At 39.1% G+C, this 13,573-nt stretch overlaps 1 protein-coding gene across 50 annotated transcripts in view; it reads right to left on the bottom strand.

Moving 5' to 3' along the window:
• The window catches only part of tcf7l2 (transcription factor 7 like 2), a 122,112-nt gene that overhangs the window by 19,372 nt on the left and 89,167 nt on the right, over positions 1 to 13,573 (bottom strand). For 44 of the 50 annotated variants that reach the window (NM_131259.3, XM_087274632.1, XM_087274631.1 and 41 more), the window contains 2 exon segments: positions 942 to 1,044; positions 4,441 to 4,573. In NM_131259.3, coding sequence (NP_571334.2) covers positions 942 to 1,044; positions 4,441 to 4,573 — 236 coding nt within the window. 50 annotated transcript variants of the gene reach the window in all.

The raw sequence follows: 13,573 nt of genomic DNA on the forward strand, positions 1-13,573 counted from the left end.
CAACTTTCAGTCTTTTAAGTCTAAAAAACACTTTCGCTATGAAAACACTGATGCAGTTGAAGTAGTTTTTCACTGTGCTGACGGTTTATGTGCATCATATTCGTAGTTCTGTTAGTGAACGTAAACATCTTTTCGCAGTATAGGCACACAGTTTGTGTTTTGTTTGGCGCACCTCAATTTTTACTCTGCTGCCCAACCTCTTGCTTGCCACTGATGTGCAGGTAAAGCGAGTTTGTGCCTGTACACACAGCGCCCCCTCTGTTTAAATAATTTTATCGCGGCCCGTTTACTATTTCTACCGTTTTGAATTGTCAGATATTTGACTCAATTTTCAACCGGCTCACGGTGAATCGTTACATCCATAATGACAACATACAACAGTTTTAACTTAAGTATATATTTAAGTTAAGCTTAAGAATATATTTAAATGGAACACAAAGAAACAATAATCAAATATTTAATTAAATATTTTAAAAGATTAAATAATTTTTGTTATATAGCTATGGGAAGAATTTACAGAACACGTCAAAGTGGCCAGTTTCTCTGGATTTAGTAAATATAGGTTTAAAATGGTAATTTATTTTATATAAAGGTCTATGAACAGAATTCAACAAACTAAATGTGATTAATATAATATTAATAATTTTGATTTTTCCCAGTACTGGATTGCAGCTGGAAGGGCATCCACTGTATAAAACATATGCTGGATGAGTTGGTGGTTCATTCCACTGTGGCAACCCCTGATGGATAAAGGGACTAACCCGAAGGAACATTAATGAATGAATAATAATGATTATATATAATACACACTTATGTATGTATTATACATACATACATGCATGTTGATGGATTCAACAACATAAAACTGCAGAAAGTCTTTTTAACAGTCAGTAACAACAATCACAAAGACAAATAAAGAGGAATAAAATTGGTCTGCTTACTGTGGTACTAACCATCCTAGCGGATGGGGAATCTGGCCTACAGTGCCAGGTGACAGGGGGTAGTAGGGTGATATATCTGGAGGATGTGGAGGCCTTGGGATTCCTGCAAGAGAAATATAAAAAATGCAACGACTGAAAGGAGATACAGAGAACTGTATGTGTATGTGTGTGTGTGTCTGTGAATGGTGTGAAAATGTTTCTGCTCTTGTCCTGACACAGAAATTCCCCGATGAAGTTTAAGTGTTAAATTTATCCTTTGTGAGATACACAATTGAACAAAGTCAACATCAGAGGGAGGTGGGAGAGGGAGGAGGTTGAGCTCACATACACAGCTCTAAATCACACGTTCTGATCAAAGCTTGTGGAGGCAGCCACGATGTTGTATGGCACACGGGGGAGAGGAGAAAAAATACAGAGCCCTGTCACATTTGTCTATCGAATCAGAGGATTAACAACAGGCGATAATTGAGGTTCACGAGTCAACAATGCAAACGCTGCAGCACGTGTTAAGAGAGACTGACATATTAGCCGCGGATGTCTGTTTAAGTGTGAAAACTGTCTCAATATTGGTTTTAGGGTTTAACAGCCAATTAACTGTGCTATCAACATTGCACGCTCTTAAAAAACTAGCCAAAGTAAATCACACAAAACATGTCTTTCAAATATGACCTGGTTGGTTTACATGACCTAGAACAAGTTAGCATTGAACACTTTCCAACTTTTAAAAGACTGAATATGACAAAGCTAGATTACATTCAACTTAATTCATTCCAGTCTGCTTTTAAATTTCTTTAAATAAAATCTCAATTCATAAAAATAAAGTCCTGCTAACAGTAAACAGTGTAAATAGTCTGCATAATGCTGTTGGCTAATGCGAGCTGCGCAAGAAAAGAAAAAAACAAGGCCTGCACAGCACACTGGCACTGCGTACAGCGGTCTTAATACAATTTGTTAATTAATTAAACTCTAAACTCAATTAAGTGAGCCATTAGGCAGCACATTAAACAGTCTCTGAGTCCTTAAAGAGGCCCTTAGTGATAAGGTCTGTTATGAGAGCAGAAAAAGCCCTCTCTAAAATCAGCATGCAGGTTGTTGACAGCTTTAAAGAGCAGCTGTTTGACTTTATAGTGCTGCAGAACAGCAAAATGCCTCAGCGATAATCCCATTCTAAAACACACCAGCAAATGATATCCTATCACACCTAGATTGTTTTGTTTTAAGGTACTGACAGATACAACATAGATACAAGATACAAGCCTTAAAGCCTCATTTACACTACAAGCGGCAAAACGTCTAGCTACTGTTCATTTCAATGGAGAGTAAGCGACTTCCGGTGGCCTCCATCTACGCGAGCGACAGCGACCAGGTCGGCGTGATCTGCGCCGCGACAAAGTTGAGAATCCTTCAACTTTATGCAAATGAAGAGTGACTTTCTTGAGCGACAGCCAATAGGAGCACTAGTAGAGCTCACATGATCCTCGCTTAGAGGCCGATTGTATTCATGCTGTAGACTTACACCAAAGTCCCTTTAAGGCAGGTCATTTTACTCGGTGGCCATCTTTGAAACGCCTCTTGGGCAGTATGCTTGGGCATTCTGTTTGAATGGGGAAACATCAAATTCTCCAAAACTACTGCCCAAGCTTACAATTTAGGGCTGGGGGATTTGGTCTAAAATCAAAATCTTGATTAACTGAACATTTTAACTCGATTATGATTAATGAGCCATTATTTTTGTTTATTTATTTATTTAAATTAATAAATTTTTGCCTATAATCTAAGGGCATCTCTGGTGCAAGCTTCTAATCATCGTCAATGTAGTGCAAAGAAAGGCTCAAGAATGAGTCCATCGTCCTACTTGACCAGAGTTCAGATGTGGCTGCAAAGTGGCCACAGAAGTCGAAAGCAGCCAAAGTCTTTAACAGAGCGGGGTCATGTGACACGTAGAGAAAGTAATTGAAAAAATCATCCTAGAAAATTTAGATCGATTATAGGTTCTGTATGTCGATTACTTTTCGCTTAATCACCCAGTCCTATTATGATTACATTTTATATTAGGAATAACCAATAAAATTAAATAAAAGCTGTCCATTTAGTTTCTAAATATTCGTATCACACAAAATCTGCAGAAACTCACGTCTGGTGCGGGCCCCTCCCCCGGAGAATCGTCATTCTATAGCAATTGCTAATTGGCTGCTGTACTAGAAGGCGGGCTTTATTTGCCATATTGACCATTACACTTTTCACCATTTAAAAGTATACGAGTGACATGTTTTGTGTATTCTATAGTCTTTGCCTACACAGACCTGCGTTTTCAGCAGGACGCCACCCAGAGCGACATGCAGCTACAAAGTCGCTGCTAGTCTGAATGAGGGATAAGTTGGACTCTATTTTAACAGTTTAAACACATTTTAGTAATTAAAAGGCACCCCAATCAACTGAACTCATGAAACCTATTCGATTAGTTTAGGAACTCTTTTGAATGTTTTACGTTTTTACATGTTGTCATGAAGATGCTGTGAGTTTCTACGTTTACGTGATATGATAATACAATTTTCTCAGAAAAATGCTAAAATGAATTTTGAAATGCTTCTTAAAAATGTGCGAATTTCCATTACGTTTCACACTAAACTGCTAATTCAAAATTCTTCTAAATTTTCTGCATTGGAAAAATCATGAGGCCCTACTTTAGATGTGGCTCTTAAACAGTGGCCATACAGTGTTTGTTCTGACATAATGTAACAGAGGGAAAATTTCAAATACAGAAGATATTTTTGTGTCCTTTTGCTGACAAGAAAAAATAATCGCAACATATTGATAGACCCTTATCAAGACTTCCAGAAGAGCAAAAAATTGTGTGAGACTGATGACGGCGAATAGAGAGAAATTTACTTTCAGCCCTATAGACGCTGCATTACAAACACCTAGCATAAGCGCTAATCTGCTTTTTGTAATTCGACACAAAGATCGAAAATATTAAAAACTTTCAAGGATTTAAGATTGTGATGACCGTTAAACACATCACAACAGTCCTGTGAAAAGGGTCCATTATGTTTTATTTGTTTAATATCTGAATACATGCCATACCTATGTTTATAATGACATCATAGTGTGAATTTTAACAATATTACAACATTGCTGAAATTGCTAATCTGTATCACGCTTTAGAATAAAAACAAACAGCGGTTTTAGTATCTGGCAGTTAAATAACAGAAGTCCCTGTCTACATCTCCCATAAGTCAAGTGGCTCCACAGGCTTAACCGACCCAGGTCAACAGCTCCATCTCAACATGCACACAAAAGGAGGGGCGCAACCTTGGCCCTGGGCCAAGACGACTCTGAAACGCTTCAGTGCATCTTACCAGGTAGCTATGAATGCAGTGCTACAAGCGAGATCACACACTGTAGCCGTTAGTTAGCCAGGCCTGAAGGTTAGCCTTGGGTTTCGTCCTGCCTGTTTTGAAATTCATGAATGTAAAGGAAGACGTGCATGCATATGTACCTGTTTTGGGGTCCACGTCTGCCTGTAGATGTGGAGGGGGGTTCCCAGGCGTGAAGTGCTCATTGCTGTAGGTGATCAGAGGTGTGAGCGGGTGCACATGGTGAGGGTGCTGTACCACGGGGACCTTATTAGACTAGCAAGAAACAGAAAAAAGAGAGGGAAGGGGGTGGGAAGAAGAACAAGAAGAGGCTGTTAATATATGTTTGGGTTGGGGCAACACCGGCGCCTCTATTTCAACTATGCATTCATCACAAACCACAGGCCGATTCTCAGAACAATGTGGTTTGTAATTAAACACAGTTTACATTGATTCTAACAGTCATTGGATCGGCACACTGCTTGATTTCATTGTGTTTCACGTTTGCAACCACAGAAACCACCTAATGAACCAAATGACAGTCAATCTAAGCACACTCCCTCCTTTTTCTTTGGGTTACCCATGTCTCGTTCTCGCACCCCTTCCTCTTCCTTCAGGGTCTGCTTTTGGAAAGGGTTCGCATTATAAAAGATAAGAGAGGAGGGGTGGGAGGGAGAAGAGAAAATCCATTTCTGCATTTTGGTCAAATTGGTTTTAGCTATGTAATCTGCTCTTTGTGTTCTTAAGTGGCACAGGCCCCATTTTCAATTACCTAAGATTACAGCCGAGCTGAGGGGTGCTGAGGCATAGCCTGGCATTAGTGTATTCCCAGTACACACGACCTAACCAGATTACTCCCGTGCCATAGATTTGACGGGCCACACGTGGGCTGGGATTTGCTACCGTAGACGCAAACTGATATGAAGCCATCGTTTAAATGCATGCAGGTTTTGACCTGTCTACGCGATTGACAGCAGTGCATGTCCTGCAGCACATTTGATATGGAAAGGGCACGCTGTCTTTATTTAAAACATACAGAATTAAATCCAGCACTCGAGATGTTGTAAAAAAAAAGAAAAACAAAGGTGTTGAATGTCAGGAGTCATCCTTTTGTCAGGACTAAAATATCTGAGCTTTCAGAACGAGAGAGGCACTAGGGCCCAGGTCTGAGAGGTTGAAGTGTTCATCCAGGGCCTCTAAACTTGCAGAAAGAGGCACAGAGAGGGGCCACTTTCAGCATCGGGGGGCGTTCCGCTCTGCCATATTCCCAATGAAAGATTAATGAACTGAACAGAGCTGCTTGGGGAAAGAAAGGGGGCTCTGGGGACGTTTTCGGGGCCCCCGAGAGCAGAAAACAGTGTGGAGACAGAAAGAGAAATAGGAAAAGGAAAAAACGCAAGGCCATGGAGCAAACCCACACGAGGAGAGATAACATATAAAAATACATTCATAAAAAAAGAAAGACCTGTCATCAGAATAACAGACGGGGATGATGACAGCTGCCAAACACAGCTGACGAGTTTGCCATTAAGGAAACGGTGCCGCACTCCCCTCCACCCCATAACCTCCCCCTCAGTAATGATGTGAAAGAATGTTGTCAATTCTCCTTGCGCTGAAAGGCTTTAGTAGCCATTTAAATGAGTTCTTTTGTCCAGGGCCTCTCCATTGAGGGACAGCTCCAAATGGCTGTCCACTGCGGCCACATTCACCCAGAGACAAGCCAAATGATTTACATCACAGTCACTGGGCCTAACAGAACCCCTTTCAAATGCCACACATCTCCACGAATAATAGCTGGGCATCCCGTTTATCTGGCTTCTGGGGAGCGCAGCACGCTATCGAGGCTTGCTACTGTAGCGTTCCTGCCTGCTTCCCTACCTGAACAGATCAGCAAGATCCTGAGTAGAGGAAACAAAAAAAAAAGAAGTACGCTGGAATGGCTGGGAATGGAAATTACTTTAACTTTTGTCGTTACATTGGGAGAAAAGTGCAAAATGACAAGTACAAAATGCCGATCTGCATTTTAGCCTTATTTGAATACATTCGAGCATGTTTCTTTTTTGTCATGGCGTCTACTGGACAAGATATACACACACAGCAGGACAAAAATAACATGACGCAATGGATAATCACCATACCAAAACACATTCTTTAAACACTTCAGAGTACCATTCAAGTCCATTAAGTCTTCAGTCTTAAGAAAAGCTGCACAATAAATCTGGCTCTATTGACCTCGTTGCTATTGTACGACGGCTTTAGCCTGTTCCTCCAGACATGGCTAATTGTCTCTTGCAGCTCAGGGGAGTGAGGAAGACCACCTACGTATGTGCCCATGCATACAACCACATACTGTCGGACGCTAACAATCGCAGAATAAGCGTTCTTTAAAACCCTACTTCTAAACAACTCATTGAGTTTGGAGACTGACACATGGAGGTCCAGCGAGACGCACAATAAACCCACACAAGGAACACAAAGAAAATATGTGGGCGTCTTTTCTTCCCTATTATGTGCAAAGAAAGCGGGCTACTTCCTGTTTAATCGTCTGCCAATACCTCCCACCACCAACATCACGACTAGATAGAGGAAGACAGGCTGAAGGACTGATGCGCATAACCAGGTAAATAACATTAATAATAAAAAAGCAAACAAGATCTGGAGATATCCTGAGAAAACAAGCAAGTGACGCTTTGTAGATGTGTTTGAATGAAGTAAATAAAATATATATTTATATTTATAATGCATGTCAACAAGTCTGTCAGTACTCCTGCCGAGCGTGAGTAAATCTGTAGACATACGCTCCCTCCTCCAAACCAATAAGATTGACAGTTTCTGTTTGGGGTCACGACCCCTAGTGGAGGTCTCACAAAAGCCTGGCCTGTTTTAACGGAGAGGACTATTTGTCTTAGAAGTGCATGTCACACTCGTTTCGATGCAGGGTCTATCAGATCCTGTCCTTCACTCTCTCATTCAGAAACAATGTAATGAACACTTTTGTTTAGATGCATCTTCAGACAGTTCATCTTCAGGGCAGGGTTGATAAGCAATATTATATTGAATCACGATGAAATTTATGTCAATAACAATAAGCTCTGGTCAGTCATTGTTGGGATACTCTTTTAAATCTCGAAGTATTACCGACTTATATCAAAATATATATATCGTTATCGTTCAATATGGTAAATAATTATCGAGATTGTATTTTTGCCATATCGCTGAGCCCAGTTTCTAAACAATTTCTGTTCTCAGACTTCTCACACCTTTTAAGCAATAAATTCACATGATTTTGAAATTATTATTAATAACAATATGGAATTATTTTATTAATAAAACAATTTTCTAATTGTTTAAACAATATTACTACTGTTAATTAGAAAAGAAATTACAACAAAGCTGTTTTATAATAACAAAATACTTTAAAGGAAATTAAATCCTGGATAATCAATGTAGAAATATTTCATGGAAATTAAAAGTTATTTCAAATTTTTTTACATGAAATGTTTAAAATCAGAATATGTCTAGATAATAAAAATGAATTAAATTAAATAATATTAATCTGAAATAAATAATTAAAAACTACAGTTTAAAAAATACTGTTGAAGTCAGAATTACCAGCCCCCATTTATTTTTCCCCAATTTCTGTTTAACAGAGAGAATTTTTTAAACAAATTTCAGAACATAATAGTTTTAATAACTCATTTCTAATAACTGATTTATTTTATCTTTGCCATGACAGTAAATAATATTTTACTAGATATTTTTCAAGACACTTCTATACAGCTTAAGCCATTTAAAGGCTTAACTAGGTTAATTAGGTTAAATAGGCAGGTCAGAGTAAAACAAGGAGCTAATCATTTTCACCTTAAAATAAAAAATATAAACAAATAAGACTTTCTCCAGAAGAAAAAATATTTCAGACATACTGTGAAAATTTCTTTGCTCTTTTAAACATCATTTGAGAAATATTTTAAAAATAAAAAAAATGCAAAGGGGGGCTAATAATTCTGACTTCAACTGTATATATTGAATTACAATTACAATGTATTTATACCTAGCATTAAATCTTTAATCAATACAGTTCACAAGCTTGAAGGGGAATTATCGATATTTGCTCAAGCTGTTGGAGGCCTGTGAAAGAGGTTCAAGGGGGGAAAAAAAGAGGAAGACAGAGGGCCGAACAGCAGCAGGAAAAAGCTGTTGGCGCTGCATTTCCGCTTGGTGGCACCTTGCAGAGCAATTTAAAGACAAAATGTGAAGGTGGCGACCTTGTGGCCCCTAAGGGCCCGAGTGCCTCTCTCCGCTTTACGGCATGATATGATGAGTTGTCACTGGAGCTTGTGGGCTCTAATGAGCTGTAGTGGGGCAGGGGTGGGGGACACGCAGGGGGTGTGACATCCTCATGATGGATAGAGGGGCTCTCAGGCCTGCGAAATTCCAGAGCAAGCAAAAAAAAAAAAAAAACGCTGCCAAGGACTTGAACTCGAGAAGTGTACGTGCCAATGGCTCTCATCCAAGCACAGTGGACACAATGCAGAAAACATCCACGCTTGTTTATGTATGGAAATGTTGAAACGAGCAAGAAATAGATCCACGCAAGCTGTTCGTAAAGAAGAAAAAGCTCGAAATGAGACAGACGAACTTCAAAAGAATGTGGAACTATGATGATGTCACCGTCACTATAACAACCCTCATCCGCCCACTACTTACACACACACAAATACATACAAACAAAACAAATGCCTAACTATGACTTTCTACAACATCTATCAAAATATAAATAGCAGCTTCCCTCCTCTGTTCTCAGTGCTGAAGAATGTTGTGCCAATTTTCCACTTCCTTCATATAAAAACAAATACAATATGAAATATTCAGATCTAATAGGAAGCTCAAAATTAAGACTGATTCAAACCAATTTGAAATCAGGATTATTTACACAATAATCTACACTTTATATTAAAAGAAATGCAACAATACAATTTCTGTCAAGATAATTAAAGATGAAATGACATGACAAATAGTCAACTTTAACCACACATGACACATATTCTGACTTCCTCTCAATCTCAACCACAACTTCAGACGCATTTTTAAAAACCTGATGAAATGCCATAGCCATTAATCTATCTCTTAGCACTAAAACAAACACACAAACATTCAAAATCAACCTCTCAAACATAAAGAGTGAATCCTGTCATGCTCCAAACACATGAATCAATTGAGCAAAAGCCGAACGGAGACTTTAAAAAGGCCACGACATGAAAACACTGCACTTACCCAGGCATTAAGACTAAGTTGCCAGCAGCCAACCTGCTGTAAGAGCGACAACCCAGAGGCCAGAGCTCCAGCCTTTCCTCCCCTCTCCTCCAGCCCCAGTGAAAGGCCTTCTCTCGGGTACATGAGCACCGCTGCGGCCCTCCCCTGTCCTCCACCTTTCACTCCCGCCAACGAATAAGAGTATTTCTCCTTTCTTCCCTCTCGTCGTCTTGTTCTTTTTCAACCTTAGCTTCTTTCCCAAAACTGCTATTGTGTTTGAGCGAGCGCATGTGTGTGTCCCTCACCAAAGGGGTCGCACACACAGAAGTTCAGGCGCACACCATTGTTCTGCTTTTTTGTGTGTGTGTATGTGTGTGTGGATCACAAGGAGAGCTGCGTCTTAGGACGTCCGGCAAGGCCTGTCCTCCGCCGGCGGATAATCACTCATCTCTCCGTCTCTGGTTTTTCCTTCAGCGGTCAGTCGGTCCAAGTGATACGTTTTTTAAAAAAGATGAAGAGAAATCTCACTTATCAGAGTTGCCGAGATGTCTTCCCACAAGCAAAAGAAACATGAAAAACACCAGCAAAAAAAAGGCTTATTATGGTTGTGCATGTGTCTGTCCAAGTTTGTGTGTGTGTGTGTGTGCGCAAGTGTGTGTGTGTTTGTGTGGGTTCTGCAGTGCCTCCAGGATGCCCAAAGACGAACTAGCAGCTTGAAAAGCCTTGGCTACAACAAGGTAAAGCGAGCAAGGCAAGGGAAGGAGACAGAAAGAGAGAGAGAGAGAGAAAAGACAAGAGAAAACAACATCCACAAAGGGAGGGCAAGATCAGCAAAGTGTGGCAAGCAGTCACTTAGCTGTGTGATTCTGACAGTCCCCTCTCTAAGCCCACCATCCGGGGGAGGACGGAGGAAAAAGGGGAGAAAGGTATTTGTCTCCGTTTTGACATGGACGTGACATCAATGTGGGGTCTTGTTTCTATTGTTTTATTCTATTTTATGGGGAATCGAGAAGATCCTGGATTTAAGTCTTCACACGGCCTTGCCCTGACAAAACTGTAAAGGCCTTTGGTGCACCTCTCTTTCAATTTCTCTGTTTTGTTTGTGTTTTTATTTTGTTTTAAATATAATTTTTCTAAAAAATCTGCACAACAAAATCAAGAATGTAAAACAAAGAAACGGAAACAGAGTTACTCTGATTATTACTAAATAACCAAGTCAAATCTGATCAAGCTACACACTTTAACACAACCTATTTTTTCTTGTTTACAGTTGAAGTCTGAATTATTTGCCCCCCTGTTTATTTTTTCCCCCAATTTCTGTCTAAAGGAGAGCAGATTTTTTTAAAACACATTTCTAAACATAATAATTTTAATAACCCATTTCTAATAACTGATTTATTTTATCTTTACCATGATGACAGTACATGATATCTGACTAGATATTTTTCAAGACACTTTTATACAGCTTAAAGTGACATTTAAAGGTTTAACTAGGTTCATTAGGTTAGGCAGGTTAGGGTAATTAGGCAAGTTATTGTATAATGATGGTTTGTTCTGTAGACTATCGAAAAAATATATAGTTTAAAGGGGCTGATAATTTTGACCTTAAAATGTTTTTTGAAAAATTAAAAACTGCTTTTATTCTTGCTGTAATAAAATAAATAAGACTTTTTCCAGAAGAAAATATATTATCAGACATACTGTGATAATTTCCTTGCTCTGTTAAAGAAAAAAAAAGTCAAAGGGGGTTTAATAATTCTGACTTAAAAAACTATTAATATTATATATTATCTATGTTAAATTATAAACAATAAAATTGTCCTAATCAATTTGAAAAAAAAAATAAAATTACCTCCATGTTTATAAAAGCAAAGAATCACACATGCTGCTTTTTCAGCGCTTCAATTTTCCCTCTCTCCTTACCATTTTTTTTTTTTTCCGGCTGCTGTGCTTCGGCCCTAAATGCCAAAACAAAACCCTGGGAATGTCCTCTACAAGACTCGCACAAAAGCCAGCCTGACAAGTAAAAGAGCCCCGGCAACGTGGCAGCTAATTGCCTCCCCTCCCTCTATTCAGTCGGGCCGCCACGCTCCCACGGCCCCCCTCAGCCACACGTGCAATTTCTTAAGTAAACTAGCAGTTCGGCCGCCGCTGACCGACAGCCGGCACAATGACGACAACCCAAACGCACAAATAATAGATCAACAATCATGGTTAAAGAGGCTAAAAGTAGTCATTTTTACAATTTGTAAATGAAATAAAATACCGTGTAAACAAAATATGCAATTGAATAAAATATAAACATTAAATAAAAATAATTAATATAATTTGGGAGTTTATTTTGATGTGAAATTGAATTAGGAAATGATTTGCAAAATGTCTCAGCGGAGTATATTCTTATTTAAAAAATGAACCAATTTAATCAGTGGATTTCTTTTGATGCCAAATTAAATTAAACAAATAAATTAGAAATTTCAATTAATCATGATACAAAATAGATAGAAATTGATTTTACAATTATAAAATGCTTCTAATATGAAGAGTCATTTATAAACAGATTTAACAAATACATTTAAACAGAATGAAATGAATGCCTATTCAAAATGCTAAATGATTTCAACAAATTATATAAATGAAATAATATAATTAAGTTAACAAAATCCAATGAACAATTCTAGTTTATTCTAATATAATGTGCCATTTGTTTCACTATTGTTCATTTATCACCAGTTTCTTCTAATTTCAGTCATAAAAGAATCTGGAATGAAACTTCATCAAACATTACATTATAATTGAAAGAGCAATTTAAATTTGTAAAACATTTATATATTTCCTGGCTTCACAAAAAAGAAAGAAAGAAATAAACCTATGAGAGACTGTCAGACAATGCAATCAAACCCAACACCCTTTCATTATCAAATCGTGTCAAGCTGTCACTTAACAACTTAAGTGATATAAATTGCAAAATGTCAGGCACATACACACACACACACACAAAAATAAAAAAATGCAAAAGTAGCTGCCAAAAAATAATAAAAGCCCTCAACAAATCCAAATGGAAATAAGAAGAATAATGTGACATGAAAATTTGAAATCTTACCATTTAAATAGGCTCTATATGGAATAGGGTCCTGATGCTGCTCGGTTCCTGGTTAAAACAAGCATGCTGGCACTCGCCGTAGCGCTTTGACTACAACAAGATGCACATCACTATGTCATCCACTAATCCACTGGAGGGCAGCACCACATCTACAGCAGCCCTCCAGCTCTGATTGCCTGAGCCGATAACACAAAATACCCAGAGACGCCAGGCGCTCTTCCCCAACCTACAGCCCGAGTACTACCGACCAGCCGGCCGGCTGGAGCAAGGTCCAAGGAGCCCAGACTGGATGCTCTCCTTCAGCCATTCAACAAAATACGCCGGTTACTCCTTGTCTCACTCGGCAGGAAAGGAAAAGAGCCCCCTCTCTCTCTTTCTCTCTTTGCCCTGCTCATCTTCATATCCTCTTTATTAAGCTCTTTTGGGTCCATCTCTTTTTTTGGATAAGTTGAAAGGACAACAAAAAGAAGGGGAGAAAGAGCGCAAGGCTTTCCGTTCCCTCTCCTCTTTGCGCGGCTTGGCAAACATAAAGGTACTCGAGGCTCTTCTATAGGAGTTGCCCTAACTTGGCTAAACTCAAGCAGCAGGGTGTCCCTCGTCATGTCAGTAATCCCCAATGCCACGCTCCATTCACAGCGCCGGCGAAAATAAAACGCAAAAATAAAAAAAAGTGCAGAAGGAGCCAAAGAGCGAGTAATCCGATCTGACCAGGGGAGACTATTACCGGCCGCCACCACTCCACTCAACCCCGCGGTCCTGACTGTCGCACCCCGCAACAACAAAAAAAAATTGATGTGGAAAAACAAGCGACGACAAATGCATAAAAGCCGATGGGGAACAAAAAAAAAAAATTAAAAGACGGCTGTGACATTTATAAATTAAAGAGGTCTGTACTTGGCAGGGCGCTGAGCTTTTCGACATGC

This window comes from Danio rerio, chromosome 12 (genome assembly GCF_052040795.2).
Source record: "Danio rerio strain M-AB ecotype USA chromosome 12, GRCz13ab, whole genome shotgun sequence".
Taxonomy (NCBI): Eukaryota; Metazoa; Chordata; class Actinopteri; order Cypriniformes; family Danionidae; genus Danio; species Danio rerio.